The sequence below is a fragment of the Tasmannia lanceolata genome, unplaced genomic scaffold (genome assembly GCF_043159265.1).
Source record: "Tasmannia lanceolata isolate RefF3 unplaced genomic scaffold, GAP_Taslan_0.1 ptg000004l, whole genome shotgun sequence".
NCBI classification, from domain to species: Eukaryota; Viridiplantae; Streptophyta; class Magnoliopsida; order Canellales; family Winteraceae; genus Tasmannia; species Tasmannia lanceolata.
Genome location: NW_027518681.1, coordinates 1,786,975 through 1,804,181, shown reverse-complemented (window position 1 = coordinate 1,804,181; position 17,207 = coordinate 1,786,975). Strand labels below are relative to the sequence as shown.

General features: G+C 37.4%; 1 protein-coding gene across 2 annotated transcripts; it reads left to right on the top strand.

Moving 5' to 3' along the window:
- Nucleotides 1–1,947: 1,947 nt before the first annotated feature.
- On the top strand, nt 1,948–16,404 carry LOC143876014 (aspartic proteinase 36-like). 2 transcript variants are annotated; one of them, XM_077377616.1, is made up of 10 exons: nt 1,948–2,359; nt 3,150–3,279; nt 3,414–3,670; nt 3,755–3,982; nt 10,220–10,382; nt 12,139–12,212; nt 12,329–12,425; nt 12,569–12,635; nt 15,909–15,980; nt 16,066–16,404. In XM_077377616.1, exons 1-10 carry the CDS (start codon nt 2,118–2,120, stop codon nt 16,236–16,238), a joined length of 1,503 nt encoding a protein of 500 aa, XP_077233731.1. In that variant the 5' UTR covers nt 1,948–2,117; the 3' UTR covers nt 16,239–16,404. The 2 variants fall into 2 exon arrangements, with proteins under 2 accessions (XP_077233731.1, XP_077233733.1); XM_077377618.1 differs by lacking the exons at nt 15,909–15,980; nt 16,066–16,404 and having other exon boundaries at nt 12,507–12,569.
- Nucleotides 16,405–17,207: the final 803 nt, after the last annotated feature.

Sequence of the window (17,207 nt, the reverse complement as noted above, 5' to 3'; positions counted from 1 at the left end):
GTGTAAGATCAATTACCTTTCAATGGATTCAGCATATCTTAATTCAAGAAAAAATTAATTACGACTTAATTAAAACACTCCACCCAAACGCTTTCCAAATGCAACTGGTTTCATAAAAGAAACTAGAAATTGTCAGTTGACATTCATGCACAAAAGAATTAGATCAAGAAACTCATGTCATCTTCAATGACAGAGTGAGAATATATGGTGTAGGCATATGAAAGTATGCTCGGGTTATACATTCAATTATTGATCGAGAAACTCTAGTTTGGAATACCAAGTTTGTTGCCTCTAGCTCCTATACATAGAGATACAGTAGGGTTAATGACTGATTAATGGACTCTAGCCCATGTAAACCCACTACACCGGTCAATTATCTTATTGGGCTTATATTAGAACATACATGGGTTATATTATATACCCAACAATTTTTTCCATTTACCATGCTAAAAGGGGGCCTAATAGGAAAAGAAGAGCTATATGAGCTATTGCGCTACTAATGAGTTAAAGACGATCTAACTCTACACTAATGCTTCTCTTCTACTACCTTATAGCCTGTACACGTGACACCAAACCAAATCATAGCAATAATGCTCATGTATCGGTGAAGGTTGGATTGACGTAAGGACAAGTTAGTGGTGATTGCTCTTTGTGATTGCTCTTTAATTTTCATATTTTTGTATATTTTGTAACTTGTCCCAAGTCTTTAGTACTTGATTATATATGATAAGGGGACTAGCTCATACAAGGCTCATTTGATATAGATGATACTTTATGCTTTAAGCTTTTAAGCTTGTACTTTGAAGCAATACAAAGTGAACAACTAATTCAGCTTTTAGGTAATATTAACAGTTATTTCTTCTTTAACACTAATTCTATTTAGGAAAAATTGCCAACGGGAGACATCAAAATACGAGAATTGCCAACAGGGGACATACTTTTGAAAAATTGTTAGAGAGGGACGAAATGGGGTTTCTCAAGTCTCTAAAAGGGGGTTATCAACCCTCTAAATGGGGCTATCAAACTCTCAAAAGAGGGTTATCAACCCCTCTTGAACAAATTTTCAAAAGTGTGTCCCCTGTTGGCAATTCTCATCTTTTGATGTCCCCATTGGCAATTTTTCCTTCTATTTTTCCCCATCATCTCCTTTGGTTTTTTACTCAAGTGCTCATTATTCATTTTTAAATAGCTTTAGATTCGTGTCCATTATCTAAGGACCTGTTTGGAATCCTTTGGAAAAGACATTATGGCTATGAAAGGGAACAAAAAAGCTTATATTTGGAAAATTTACAACCTACAATCACTCACATGTGAATAGTAAATACCAACCAAATAAAGGTAGGAAATTTACTTTTACTTCTCTACTTTTTTGTTTATCCAATTGAGCTAGGGATTGTTTGGACTCATGGTAAAATTTTATCTGTAGAAAAAAAAATTGGTTTGCAAATAAACTAAATCCTGGAATTTTATTTTCTTAGAAAAATTTTTCTCTTAGAAAAATTTTTCCCTTAGAAATTTTTTTTCTCTAGAAAATTGCAAATCTACAAAACCCTGGAGTTTACTTTCCATGATAATAAAAAATTCCCAAGTTCTAAACCGCCCGTTGAAGAAGAAAAATATTTTATGGCAACGATAAATTCGCACCTACTGTAAGATAATTCGCACCCCTTCAATAGAGAGTTGGTGCGCTATTTTAACGTTAAAGGGGTGCGATTTATCCTACAGGAGGAGCGAATCTATCAATGTACTTTTAATATAAAAATATTAACCTGATAGCGTGCTCCGCCACGTTGCCATAACAGGGGGGAATGATGACACCATGATCCTCGAAGAACTAAAAAAAACAAAATTAAAAGGGGGGCGAATTTATCAAAAACAGGAGGTGTGTCCAATATCTACTCAGCTATAAAATATCACGTAATCCAATTTGAAAAAACAAGACTTGCGTGTTTTTTTGTCCATTCTAATTGTCTCAAAGTCTCTTCTCCCCTCTCACCTTATATATTTCTCTCTTCTTATTCATCCAAGATGCAAAAAAACACACACCTAGATCCTCGTATCTGATCCCCCATTTTCAGTTTTGGGGGGCGAAAGAGAGAAAAAAACAAGATAAGGAAATGCAGTCTTTTTTTGGCGCCGGATTCTTGATCGGGGTTTTCCTTGCCGTTTTGTTATTCTCGCCGGCGGGAAGTTTTCCGACGACTCTGACGCTGGAGAGAAGTTTTCCGATGAATCGGGTTGTGGAATTATCGGCGCTTAGGGCGCGGGACCGATATCGGCACGGTCGGTTCTTGCAAACGGTTTCAGGCGGGGTTGTTGATTTTCCGGTTGATGGTTCAGCTGACCCTTTTACTGTTGGGTAATTATTTTTATTTTTTTTGGTTTGAAAACCCAGATTTTTGTTTTGTCTTTCTGGGTTTTAATTTTTATTTTGGGGAATTGTTTTCTGTTCTTGGTTTTTGTGTTGGGATTGATTTGACTATTCAAATGTTCTTGTTTTTGTTTGAATTTTGGGTTGTTCTTTTTTTTTTGTGGGGGAAAAGGTTGGGAATTAGATGAGGTTTTGATTTTTTTTGTTTTATTCTTATATTACTTTTTCCCTTTTTTGTTGTTTATTGGGATGGGAATTGATGGGTTTTGCTGTTCACTTGTTCTGGTTTTTGTTTATGGTTTCAGTTTTTCTTCTCTCTCTCTCTAATTTGAAATTGATGAGTCTTTGATTTTCTTCAATGTACATTGTTTTGTTTCTCTATATTTGAGTCTGAAATTGATGAGTCTTTGAGTTATTGATTTTCTTCAATGTTCATTGTTTTGCTTCTCTATTTTTTTTTTTGAATTGTTGTGGTCTTTCTTTTATTTTCTTTAATTTTCTCTGAAGGGGATGGGTGCTTGATTTCCATTTTTTTTTCTGGTTTTGGTTTCATTTTAGGCTTTATTTTACACTCCTCAAATTGGGGACCCCTCCCCTTCTCTATCCAATCCGAAATTGACGAGTCTGTGATGTTCTTCAATGTTCATTTCTTTGTTTCTCTATATCATTTTAAAAAAAAATTGTCTCATCCACTTTTATGGTCTTTTTTTAATTATCTTTTTCCCCCAGGGGATGGGTGTTTGATTTCCATTGTTTTCTGGTTTTGGTTTCATTTTAGGCTTTATTTTACGACAGTCAAGTTGGGAACCCCTCCAAAAGAATACTATGTACAGATCGATACGGGAAGCGACATCTTGTGGGTCAGTTGCAATCCATGTGGTGATTGCCCGAAATCCAGCGGACTTGGTGTAAATTTCCTCTCCTTTGATTTCTCTATATTTTTGGTCAATAAGGTTTAGTTAGAAAGAGCATAGCTCAGCTGAATTCTTACAAAATCTACAACTTAAATGTCTTTTTGTGTCATGATGTCATGTTTCTATAGGTACCACTAACGTTGTTTGACGTGAGCGGATCATCGACGGCTTCTGTGGTTTCTTGTTCGGATGCACGATGTACTTCTGCAATTCAAACCATGGAGGCAGGATGCTCTTCTCAATCTGCGAATTCTCAGTGCAATTATTCCTTTCAGTATGGTGATGGCAGTGGAACATCGGGTTATTACGTATCAGATACATTGTACTTTGGTACAGTTGTTGGTAATGACATGACCGCTAATTCATCAACCTCTGTTGTTTTCGGGTGAGTTCATTTTTGGGGTTGGGTTTTTATTTCTCTTGGTTTCTTCATTTGGATACTTATAATTTGAATTTGTTCTTGAAATAGGTGTAGCACTGCTCAGACGGGGGATTTGACCAAGGCAGAGAGGGCAGTTGATGGGATTTTTGGGTTTGGGCAACATGATCTGTCGATCATTTCCCAACTTTCTTCACGTGGGGTATCCCCAAAAGTGTTCTCTCATTGCTTGAAAGGGTCAGACAATGGCGGTGGTATATTGGTTCTTGGTGAGATCGTTGAGCCTGGTATCGTTTACACTCCACTTGTTCAATCACAGTAAGTTTACCGATGAAATTTTTTGGCATGCTTATCATGCACTGTGATCGAACTCTAAGGGTGTGTTTGGCAACATTTCTGATTCTGTTTCCTAATTTTGATATTGCTTCTTAATTCTGTTTTTGATTCAGATTCATATTCAAAAAAACATAATCATGTTTGGCAACTGACATAAAAAATAATTTTTTTGTTCTTCGAACAGAATCACCCTTGCTGAAACCCTCCCCCAATACCATTAATCAAACCCTCTTCCAATTGCTGCCTATATTCACTTTATTTTTTATTTTTTTAATATTCAGTAAAAGAATCTTCATGAATAGCAGAAATGAAACAACCTGAAAACAAGAAGTCAAATGTGGAATAGCAGACGTGAAACAAGATTGAAGGGTAAAAAGTAAACACAACTTCTGAATTTGTTGATAAACAGATAGTCTAAGAGATGGGGTTCAACCCAAAAAGAAGCATTAAAAGTCAACCAAACAAGTCTACAACAGAGTGGTTGATCACTAAACAAAATAACACAAGGAAAGTGAAAAGAGGGTTTGGTAACCCATGAAAAGCATCAAACTTCATCACATAATAGAGAACCAGTATGAGAGAGAGAGAGAGAGAGAGAGAGAGAGAGAGAGAGAGAGAGAGAGAGTTTTACTAACGCCGCCAAAAAAACATACTCTGCCCATATGGTCTGACGGAAGATAGAGAGGCACGAAACGAAAATAACCCAAATCGGGATGCCACTAGGCTTCATGGAGAGAGAGAGAGAGAGAGAGAGAGAGCACTCATGGAACAAAAATACCATGTTCTAATAAGATGAACAGGAAAACAGCTAAGATTTGCCGCTACAAGGGTTGAGAGAGAGACGAAAAAAAACCCATATCTTGATGGCAGCTGCAATGGTCAATGGAGAGAGAGAGAGAGAGAGAGAGAGAGAGAGAGAGAGAGAGAGAGAGAGGCTGACTGATCCGAGAGCTCCGCCGGTTGCGATTTCTTCTGATTTGATTTGGAGAAGATGGACGCAATCTGAAGACCAAAAAAGCCGCTTTTGTAAAGGAGAAACAAACCCGAGATTGCGTTTCTGGATCGAAATCAAATCCAAGAAAATCGGTTTCCCAAATTACGCCAAACGCTGTTTTTTTACTTTTTTGTTTTGTAAATTGAAAAAAAAAACACAAAAAACGCTCTAAAAGAACGACACCAAACACACCCTAATATTCCATGAACATCTTATTTTTTCATAAACCAATTCTTCTTATCTGTTTGATATGGTTGTTTTGTTTAGATTTTGTTGATTATCTGAATATTATTCTTTCAATGCTTCGTTATGGAGAATTTCATGTTTGTTTGCTATGTGGTCATTCTAGCATATATTTGTGTTCTTGTGGGAAAAGTGAGAAGATAATTTTTCTTTGGGCTCTTCAAAAATCCCCTTATTGATTGTGATAATATCTGTATTTTCGAGACAATCCAGTTTTTTTTAGTATTTAAGAACTGAGAAGGCAGGGCATATGCCTCTCCTAGAAGCTCGTATGAATTTTCCTTAAACGAGATGGGTCGAAAAGAAAACTTGCCTTAAAGATGCCATTATGCCGACAACATTGTCAATGAAGATGCAATGTGACTGAGGCTCACAAGGACACCTAGGCCTTGTTAGTTCCCACTTCTGAATTTAGAGACGTTGTGGATATAGAACAGAAAGATTGAGCTAGAGGAATGCAAAAGTTTTTTCCAGGTAAAGAAAGAAACATGATTTTTGGACTAAAGAGATTTACTTGGAACCACAACGACAACTATCAATGCAGTAGGTCGCCTATTATAAAGGACACACCTCTTTGCCAGTTGACGCTTAGTCTAGATGCAAAATTCTTTTCACCAAGTGGAGAGCTACAATAGTAAGCTTGCACATGTCAAAGAAAAGGAATAGACAGTAACGCCATCATTCAAAGAAAAAAAAAGGGTAACACCGTCATTCACGATATCCTCTGCTTTCACCCTCTTCATCGACATTTTTTTCTGGCCCATTAGACATTTTTATTAGTTCTTCATAATGTTACTACGAATTCTCATGTTGTAGATGCGCTTCTAGAACCATATTGTGAAGGCTTCTGTGGACGATGAGTACTCATCGCCCCAATAAGAATTTGCTTTGGTTTTGATTATCATGCCTCCACTATGAATGTTACTGTTAAAAATTGGTTTCCTGGATCATGTACAAAGCTAATGATTATGTGGAATGCCATAAGTTCACTCACCAAAGATTATATTCTATAGCATGTTATCATTTTCTATGATACTTTCAGTTCAGTTGTCAAACCTGCCACTATTTTTATAGTCCTTTCTATTGCTATTTCCTATGACTGGCTTATGCATTACTTGATTTCATTTATTCTTAGCACATCCACTACTAAGGGCCCTTTTTTGCAGACTTCATTAAGCTTTACATGGTTTATAACAAACTCCATTGTCCGTGATTTTGAAAATTCAGCTCAGGACTTAAGCTGAGTATGGTTTATAACAAACTCCCCTGTGCATGATTTTGAAAATTCAGCTCAGGACTTTTAGAGTGGTTTTTCTTGCAATGCAGACTCATTCATATTTGTCAAGCATGATCGTCTAGACTTAATTATTCATCCTCCTTATATTTCCAACTTTATTACTACGCCAATCCACTTGGGGCCTCTCCATTATCTTTTGGGTATTCAAGCATTGCATCTTTATCAAGGAATCTCTTTCGCAAATAACTAATGCCAGACACTTCTTTGATTTGCAACTCTATATTGTAAGCTCATTTGTTCTCCCATTGAGCTCCTATTTGAAGAAGGAAATCCCCTACATGATTCTTCCTTCTATTGCAGCATAGTAAGTGACCTTTAGCAACTCAAGCCGATTCACATAGAGATACCTCATACTTTTAATATAGTTTGTCAATTTATTTACCGGTCGACCGATGTACACCTTATGGCGCTTTAGCACATTCTATGTTATATTAAAGGAAACGTGGACTTTTTTTCCCATCATTCTACTTTGGATATCTATGCGGATTGGGCTGGGTGTCCAAACGATTGTCAGTCTATTATAGCTATTGTCAATCTATTATAGGATACATCATATATGATGGCCTAGTTTGGATCCTTGGAGCTCCTGACCTATGGTCATTTGCTCTAGCATTGAAGCTAAATATTAAGGCCTTTGGAGCTGTCGCATCCCATAGCTTACTTTTTGTATACTAGAGCTTAAAGTTTACGCGCACGGGCTGCCTCACATCTCAGTTTTTTCATGCTTGCACGGAGCATAATGTTGTTGACAGTCATTTCATAAGTGATAAGGTGGTTCTTGGGATGCCAAATGTTACATATGTTCCTTCTAATGTTGTTGGCTGATGGTTTCACGAAAGCACTCACAAGATATGTCAATAGTTTTGAAGCAACTTGGAAGGAGTTGATTCTGATGAAAGATGAGCTTGGATTAGCAACAGTAGATGGATCACAGGGAAATGTAATGTTGCCTTTTGGACCGATAAATGGTTTGGTAACTACCCATTAATTATTAGGTTTCCAACTGGGAGCAGTTAAATATGAAGCTAGTACTCAAGAATGTTATAAATGAAGCTGGAGTATGGAAATTTTGTCTGGTAGAGCATAATATTTTGCAAGGCATTGTGAATATCATTAAAGCATCTAGTCAGGATAATGAAGATGTGCTAGTTTGGACTCCTAATAAATCAGGCGACTTCACTTATAAATTAGCGTGGAATATGGTACAAATTAAATTTCCTAAGAGAATGTGATCTACATTCATTTGGCCTTCCTGCAAAAATTGGATGCGTCATTTGGAATTTTTTTATGAATGCAGTCCTTGTTGATAACCGATTGAAGGATATATTCATCTCCTTTCCTTCCAATTGTATGTGCTGTGCTTGTGCCATGTCTAAAAGATGAATAGGCTGATTTAGTAGGTCGAGCTATCCACAAGGAAAAATAAGTCAACTTTCGGTTTTGCTCTGAAGGTCATGCCTTCACTCATAACCTAGGAAATATGGCGCTAGAGATGCCATAGGCGCATGGAGGGTTTCTCTATGCCTATCGGTTTGTTAATCAAAGCTGTGACTACTTAGGAAAAAACGACTGCCCATTCATTCTCTCCATCTTCGGATTGGTCTTCTTGGAAAGAGATGGATGTTGGCGACATTTGGATATTTTCTAAACTATCAAAAAGCCTAAGCTAGGTGAGCTAAAATTAAATACTGGTGGGCTATCCAAGGACAGTCCTGGCTTATGTAGGGGTGGAGTAGAAAACAATATCCAGTTGGAAACTAGAAGCATTCTTGGTCAATTAAATACTATTGGCAAGAGCTTCAGTCTCTTATCCTTGATTTGAAACCTAAAATGACACATCATTTCAGAGGGGGAAATTAGGTTGAGGATCACCTTGTTAACTATGCTTGTAAGTGTAGGAAAAATAGTGTGTTTTGTCATTGTAGAGATCTTACATTGGCTAAAGGCGCTGTGGGATGTGATTTCTTGAGAATCCCTGGCATTCGTAGCAGGTAAGATTTATGAATATTTGTTGGTGTTTTTGGTATGTCCCTCTCGTGTACTCTTGTGACTCCTTGGGCATACCAATTATTTGTAGCAGGTATGTTTTTTGTATTACTTTTGTGGATCTGATGGTAAGGTGGTATTTCCCCATTCTTTGTACTCTTTTATCATATCATTAAAATTTAAGGTGAGGTGCTGGCCCAAGTTCCTAGATAAATTCCAGATTAAAAAAAGAGAGCAAGTTTCTCGTTTTTCATAGTGCACACTCCTGTCTGAAGGGGAGTGTAACTCCTTTCCATACCCTTTATAAGTTATCCATGACTCTATATCACTTAATGGTATTTATGTAGTTTTGTGTTACACATTTCCTTCGAATCTATCAATCAAGTGTGTGAAGCTTTCTCAACTTTTACAGGGAACCACCCTTGCACAAGGAAACCCTCGCCCCCTACTTCCCATCTAATTATTTCAAATTTGATATTCTGAGTTTGACCCATGCATTCCAACCATCCTGATTTGGCCAATGCATTGCAATCTTTTTAGGTGGTGTGCAAAGAGTAGAGCCACATAAGAAATCTTTTATCCCAACTCAATTGCGATCCATGTTTATATGGACTGGGGGTTAGTTGTTAAAAACCCAATATTAGTTTAATGATTAATCAGATGTTGGGGACGGTTTGGGATTATTGATTTCAACAAGGAGAGGGGGATATTCTCCTAAACTTATTTGCTTGCCACTTAATTGTGGAACCTGACCATCTTAATGTTATAATATTTGTTTATAAGATTAGTATTGAGGAGATTTTTTGATACTGTGGAAGAGATCAATTATTTATTCATTCATCTTGTGAGCATGCCACCAAAATGGTATTTTAGCTATTGAAATTTTAAAAATTAAATGTATTTTAATAATTTCATCATTTGAAATGAGAAGATGATGTTAGAATGCGAGTTTAGTGATTTTTGGAGAAGTAACACTTCTGTTATTTAGAATTTTTAAAAAGCAATAATCCATGGCCTGTAACTCCAATTTCTGTTAGACTGATTAATTCATCAAACTTTACACTGACACCCAAGTTTGATAAAGTGACAACTAATTGAATTGATATATCTATTTGATATAATATGTCCAAATTGCGGACTATTTGTGCTTTTCCTAGCTCCTCTGACAAAGTGTTTCAACTTTCAATGCTATCTTAGTCAATAATTGATACCGTTTGAAAGTATGCATCCAAAGTTTTGTAATTATCCAAAATTTGGCTCCATTGGAACTTAATATATTGTGAACATGTGGGCCCTTTAAATGAGCTAAGTGGCACATTAGTTTATTCAGTGACACGAATTGCTTCTCTTTCTATCACATACTGTAATTAGCCATGAGAATATCTATTGCATGATTTTTATCCTATCCTAAATATTCCAAAGATTATATATTTGTTTGTGCTAGTAGATTGCACGTAGGTCCTAAAGTAAATTAATCACATAGCGAATGTCTCTTATATTATCTTCACGCATCACTCATGCCTTTTCTAGTTTATTGTGCAGAAAACATCCATTACTCAATGGCATTTTTCCATTTTTTTTTGGCTAAATTTGAAAATAAGTTGGTCTTTTTTATTTATAGAAGGAATTTTATGATTTCTAGCATGGAAATGCTTATTTTTGCAGCAAATTATGATTACTTGCTATCTCCAACTTTCAGGCCTCATTATAATTTGAATATGCAGAGCATTGCTGTCAACGGGCAAACACTGTCCATTGATCCAGCAGTGTTTGCGACATCAAGCAATAGTGGGACCATAGTTGATTCTGGTACAACATTGGCTTACCTTGCAGAAGGAGCTTATGATCCATTTATTACTGCTGTAAGTTATAGTGATGCCCTATTATTAGTTTAAAGCAATTGCATGTTTCACGAATATTATAAGCAGAGATTTTATATGGCGGAAGGCTGTGCATGCACGTGCAGCCCAAAAATACAATAGGCCCCACATTGTTTGGGTGATCTAAACCAAGGAAGCAGGATTCTTCCATGGGAGTGGGGAACCTCGATTCCCCGGTTCTGGAATCCGAAATGGGAATCTTCTCGAATCCCCAAAAACTAGTAATCCCAGTTCGGATTTGCTGGAAACCCAATTCCCACTTTTGGGAATCGCGATTTATGATTCCTCGGAAACGCGATTCCCACTTTTGGGAACCCCGGTTTATTATTATGTGAGACACTATTTTCCGGCGATTCCCCTGAGATTCCTTGGCGATTCCCAACTCCCAAACTATTGTCGGCGACTCCCCATCGAATCTCCTTTGATAACGTGATTTGACATAAAGTTGCCCACTTTTCAGGTCAAATCAGGTTATAAGTGGGGTGTGCACGTAATGCAGGGGGTGAAAATATCATCTCCCTAATTTTATTTTATATTTTGAAAACTCGAATCTGCCCAAACGATTCCCAACGACTCCCCGGCGAATCTCCTTTGACTCTCTGGCCACTTCACGATTCCCGCTTCCGACCATTCCGGGAGCCTTCGATTCCCACTTTCGATTCCCGCTTTCGATTCCTGCTCCGGCAACCTTGATCTAAACCATTCATTTTGTTGGGCCCTGGTGTAGATAGGGTGTGCCCAGAAAATCTTCTCCATGGGTAGGGTGTGCCCAGAAAATCTTCTCCATAGGATGATCCCAACCTTCCGAACTGTGTAGGTTTTTATACTGTGCCATTCCACCAATCAAAGGGGTTAGGAGCATCCTATGGAGAAGATTTTCTGGGCACACCAACAAATGAACGGTTTAGATCACCAAAAAAATGTGGGACCCACTGTTTTTTGGGGTTGCACGTGCATGCATGGCTGTGTACTACATAAAATCTCTTATAAGCACTGTCTACTTCTGAACATACATGAACCTTTATGCTTCCATTTTTTTCCTAGTCTAATGGATATTAAAATAAGTTTTCCTGTGTTATTACATGACTTAATGAGGTTCTGAATGCATCTTAGTATCCATTATTAGACCATCAATGCTTCCTTGGTTGTGGCATGTTGGCCGCACTTTTAGTAAACTGTTTCTGTTGTCAACAATTTGCATTACCCTAAATTCTGTACTCGAGTAGATGCATTGAAAGTAGGGGTGAGGTCGGGTCGGTTCGGGCTGAGGCCAACCCGAACCCAACCCGAGGAACCATTTACTCAACCCGAACCCGACCCGACCCGACCCGACCCGAGTTCCAACCTGATGAGGTTCAACCCGACCCAACCAAAGGAACCCTTTTTTCCAACCTGACCCGACCCGACCCGAGTTCCGACCCGAGTTTTTGAGCTTACTAAAAACTTAAAAAAAAGATAAAAAAATGTCATGTTTCACTTGGGTCAGGGCCCAAGCCCTCAACCCGAACCCTGCCCAAACTCAACCGGGGTTAGGAAAACGGAAAACCCAACCCAAACCCGACCGGAAAGACGGCCAACCCGATCCGACTTTTTTTCAGGCGGAACCCGATGGGGTCGGGTTGAACTCGACCTGAGTTGCACCCCTAATTGAAAGAAGATATCTGCCAAAGTGTCATAGTTTATCAGGTGTATTTTAATGTTTGTTTCCTCATCAATTTTCTTATTGTCTCTTCGGCAGATAACTGCTGCTGTCTCACAATCCGTGCAGTCCTTTGTTACGAAAGGAAACCAATGTTTCTCGACCACCAGCAGGTTTTATCTTTTTGAACCATAATCCAAGTCACTATTTAATTTAATGCTCAGTTTTAGAAGAAACCATTAATTAGTTGGTGTTAACCTTTGTAATGCATGTTTTTATCTGTATCCAGTGTCGATGAGGTATTTCCTTCTGTTACACTAAACTTCCAGGGTGGTGCATCCATGATACTAAAACCTGAAGACTACCTTCTACAGCAGGGTTCTGTTGTGAGTTTCTTCCTTGCTCTTTTATTTTTCCCTCTCATTGAGAGTGTGGCCTCATATATTAACAGGATTTTATTTTAGCAGGTTACTTTATAACTATGCTATCAAGAGACCTGAACAGATATGGATAATTTTAATTTGGACAGGATAATGCTATCATATGGTGTATAGGATGGCAACAAGTTCAGGGTCAAGGAATAACGATCTTAGGAGGTATGAATGCTGTCCAAAAGACATTTTCATCAAGTTACTTGCATTTACAAATGTAAAAATCATGAAGGGTGCATACATACTACATTTGGAGTCCTATTTTTCGGAAATAAAAATGGCAATCTTCAGCTGTGCATATTCAATTTCCTTATGCTGCGTCTTAAAGGCCATGTGTAAACTGACATATTTAATTCATATAAGATATTCTATCCCAATGCATGAAAGTCTATGATTTAGTCGACACTTTGAATTTATTGCCGACATACATGTCCTGCTGCGTCTGACATGACACGCATGACCACACGTGTCGACACTCCTTTGGATACTTTTAAATGTACTGTTAGAAGTGTTAGACTCAATGTGGGCGTGTAAACATGTTTCTGTACTGTGTCAAGTGTAACATTCTGTTTTATTATTGGATATTGTATTTACCTCTTTTATTATTAATTATTCTTTTATTATAAAATCTTCGTTTAGTTCTTCTTTAACTAATATTTGCTCTTATATCCCCTCCCCTAAGCAAACTCGTCTCAATACAATATTCATTGCTTCATATTAGTCTCCCTTTCTCGATGTACATTGGAGATGGAAGAGAACTAGATTAAATTGATGAATGTGTTATTATTTGATTATCTCATTTTTGTTTTAGATTATAGTTGATTAATTCTAACGTTTATTAGTTAGTTAGTTTTATTTTTAACATTTCTTAATTTGTTAAATGAATACCATATTTATATTGTTACAAATTATGATAGTAATGATAATTTGTAACAATATAAATATCTTTTGGGGTTTGTCGTGTCCGAGACTCCGTGTCCGTGTCCGTGTCCACAAATCATAGATAAAAGTTAAATACAGTTTAAGGCGCGTTATGGATCTTTCACTGGTCCTTGCTTTCCAGTGACCCTCTTGCTCCTGAAAAGCTGGTGTTGTTGATTGGTTTGCAATTGGTCATCTGAAACCTGTTGAACAAATCTGAGTAGTATAATTCTATCTTATGTTCTATCAATTTTCTTATTGTCTTGGGATCATTCTATCTTATGTTCTTTCACTTCCACCCCAGGGGAGGACTTGAGATCACCATGATCTTCATGCCAAAGTACTTGTGAAGGAATTGATATCACTGCTTAAGCACTTATCTTATGTTTTTTAGCCTTCAGTTTCTTCACTATCTCCTATTATGATTATATCATTGGCAGAACCCAGAACAAGTCCCATATTTGTTACTAATAAAAAGAGAGTAGCACCTACCAAACCATTGCATTACAGATGTTTGACATTTGATAAAAAAATTTAGCATGCTAGACATGGAAGATGGTCCCCACACATGCATCCCCATGATCGAAGATCTAAATAATTAGGACCACGTCCTGTTGACGAGAAAAGAGAAAGATGGAGAAATATGATCAAGTCTAGAGGGTAACAAGTCATAAAATGACTTGTATTGTGCATTGTCTATTGTCTCAGCTCATAAGTGATACGGAGCTCCACTTTGAAGTGAAGACTTAAGAAGACCCTGTTCGGACTCATGGGAGAATGTGCTAGCCATATTACAGCCTATTTTCCTTGAGAATCATTGTCTGTAGGGTTCCAACTTGGGTCGGGTTTTACGCGGCCTGCATCAACCCGACCAAAAAAAACCATGGGCCAGGTTTAGGAAGCTTGGGTTTTTAAAAAAATAAACTGACCCGACCCGAGATAGTTTCGAGGGTAGCGTAGGGTTCTAGAAAACCCGACCCAACCAGAGTTTCAACTCTAATTTTTGTGCCTTTCACTAACGATGATAAAATAACGAAAGGGAAGCAAGGAGAAACATGATGACCGTTCATGTCACACGTCTAAATTGAATTTCCATCAAATCCAGTTACATTCTCTTTGACAGTGTACAGTTCCAATAGAATATTTCATTTAGAATCATGTATGCTTCATTGAAAAGAGGTATATAGTTTGCCCATGTATTGTACATGGTAAATTGTAGACATCAACCAATATTATTGTTGTGCTGTCATATCTTATATTTAACAAATTTCATATCTTAACTATATCATTTAGGGAAATGATATACAAACACTGCTTGTCTTTTCTTTTTTAATTGGTTTGTCAGTGTTTTTCTGGGAATTGTAATGACCCTTGACAGCTCTTTAAATAATAAACGACAAGATGGGTTTAGTGGATAAATAAAAACATGGTTGTACTGATGTCATTTCCCATGCATCTGTGCTGTAAATTCTGTTTCTAGACTATTTGGGATGATTATGTGGGGGAGCATGTTCTTTTGATACGCAATTGGAGTTTAAAAATCAAATTTTATAGTTTCTTAATTTTCTATTTTTTATTCGTGGAACTTTAGCCTTAGTAATTGACAAAAATTAACATAATTTCACTACGAGAACTTCAAAAAACCCAACCCAACCCGAGAAACTATCTTGAATAGGGTCGGGTTTATGAATCACGGGTTTTCCTTAAAAAAACCCGACCCGACCCGAAATAGTTTCTTCGGTAGGATAGGGTTTTGGAAAACCCCGACCCGCCCGACCCGAGTTGCAACCCTAATTGTCTGCAATGTCTTTCAAAAGATTCTTTTCTAAAGATCCTTTTGTTTTTAACAATTCAAGTGCCACTCATGTTGGTTTCTTATGCGACTTTAGCGTTGGTAGCCACTGATTGTCACTACCTACATCCATGTCTGGCAACCATGAATTGTTTTTTTCATGATAAATTAGTTTCTCCAAGTGGTGGTAGAGAGATAGTGTGGGTGGGAGAAGTAGTGACTTGAGAGGGCACAAATGAGTAGAGGGTGAGAAGTGGCTTAAAAACAAAAAGTCCATATTTTGGGTTGAGTTTTTTGTTCCCTTGTTTTTCAGGCTTTTCTTACCCTTTCATCACTCAGTCCCTCTCGTATCTATCCCTCTCCCGGCCCTCCCTCGCCATTGGGCAAGCTAATATTCCAGGAAAAATTCATGGTAGCAAACATACCCCCCACGAGACAAGCAATTACTTTACTACATTTCTTGTTAGTGACAAATGGGCTACTTGTTCAATTGATCCGAGTAGAGATCAAACATAAGTACTTGATAGACTCCATTTTTTAGACTGGTTTTGTGAGTTCATCTGATGTTTAAGGATACCTATTTATATTGGAGAACGGTTTCTTTTTCATATATAAGCCCATTTTATATCAGTGTACAAGTAATTTATGAGTTATTAAACTAGGACCGTCGATGCTTGTAATTATTTGATAAATGTAAATAATGGTTTTGATTTATTCTTCTGCAGACATTGTTCTAAAAGACAAGATATTTGTTTATGATCTGGCTGGTCAACGCATAGGGTGGGCTAATTATGACTGTGAGTATAGCAATCCCATGCAAACCCACACCTTAATTTGCCCGCAAAATAATTTTTACTGAGTTTTTTTTAACCTTTTATTCAGGTTCCATGTCCGTGAATGTCTCTTCATCTTCTGGTAAGAATGCGTTCGTCAACACTACACAGCTGAGTGTGAGCAGTTCATCCACAAATGATGCATTATATTACAGATTGATACCAGGGAGCATTGCAGTTTTTCTTTGGAATTTCATTGTAATCGGAGTTTTAGGTTTGTAGCAGCCGTTGCACGTCATTCTTTATGTAGCATGGAAATACTGATTTATGTTAGTAATTGATGGGAGCTCCGATATATTGTAATTTATATTTTATTTTTTTTGTATACGAACCAGTGCTATATACGAAATCAAAATACGAGAGTGGAATTTCATTTTTTGGGTCGAAATATGAGCTTTATAAACTACGATGCATGAAAATAACAAGGTACATGAACATCTGCCCACAGGGATTTACATATGATTATTGGAGGGTGTGCTAATCCAGGATTAACACATTTTGGTTTGATGAAGAAAACTTTTGAGAGCTTTGGAATTTTCTAGCCCTGGCCTTTGGTGTTGATGCTTGACTATAGTGTGGTGAAAAGATGTTGGTTTTGGTGGTTGAGCAACAAAAAGGTGACTTTTTTTTCAAACCAAGATCCCTGAGAACGGATAAATTGTTGAGGATATTAGGTGAAGATGTCTTCTGTCCATGTTGGAGGAGAAGGTGAGGGAGGCTTTAAGATGGTTGATGGATGACCTGGACTCCATGGTGAAGATGTTGAGTAGATTATTTATAATGTAATAGTTGGGTGGATTTGGGGGAAAAAAAAGGATCCAGTCTTCATTGAAAAATAGGAGGGCTATTTTTAGATTATGGCAACCAATCAAGGTGTTTTTTGGGTTGGTAGTGGGGAGAAGGTCCTCTTCACTTGTGGCTTTGATGATTTAAAAATTTGACATACAACAAACTTTTCGCTTCTAGCATTTTTTGCTATATATTTGGCCTCTAGTGCTTTCCAAAAATCTCTTGCAGATCCCATGAGAAACAATTTTAACATTATGTTTAGGATGTGGCATTTGTAAATGTAGAGTTGCCTTGTTCCCACTTTATCTTTTAGCTAGCTTTCAAATTTGTTTTTTCTTCATATTCTATTGGCTTGGTGGCAGTAAGAATATGAGCTACTTTGAGGTTGAGGATGGTGAGAAT

Bases quoted from the DNA above. Each gene is read 5' to 3' on its own strand.
- LOC143876014 (XM_077377616.1), top strand. From the start codon at position 2,118: ATGCAGTCTTTTTTTGGCGCCGGATTCTTGATCGGGGTTTTCCTTGCC. The intron at 3,671-3,754 runs GTGAGTTCATTT...TTCTTGAAATAG, and splicing joins TCAACCTCTGTTGTTTTCGG to GTGTAGCACTGCTCAGACGG. The intron at 12,426-12,568 runs GTGAGTTTCTTC...TAATTTGGACAG, and splicing joins TTCTACAGCAGGGTTCTGTT to GATAATGCTATCATATGGTG.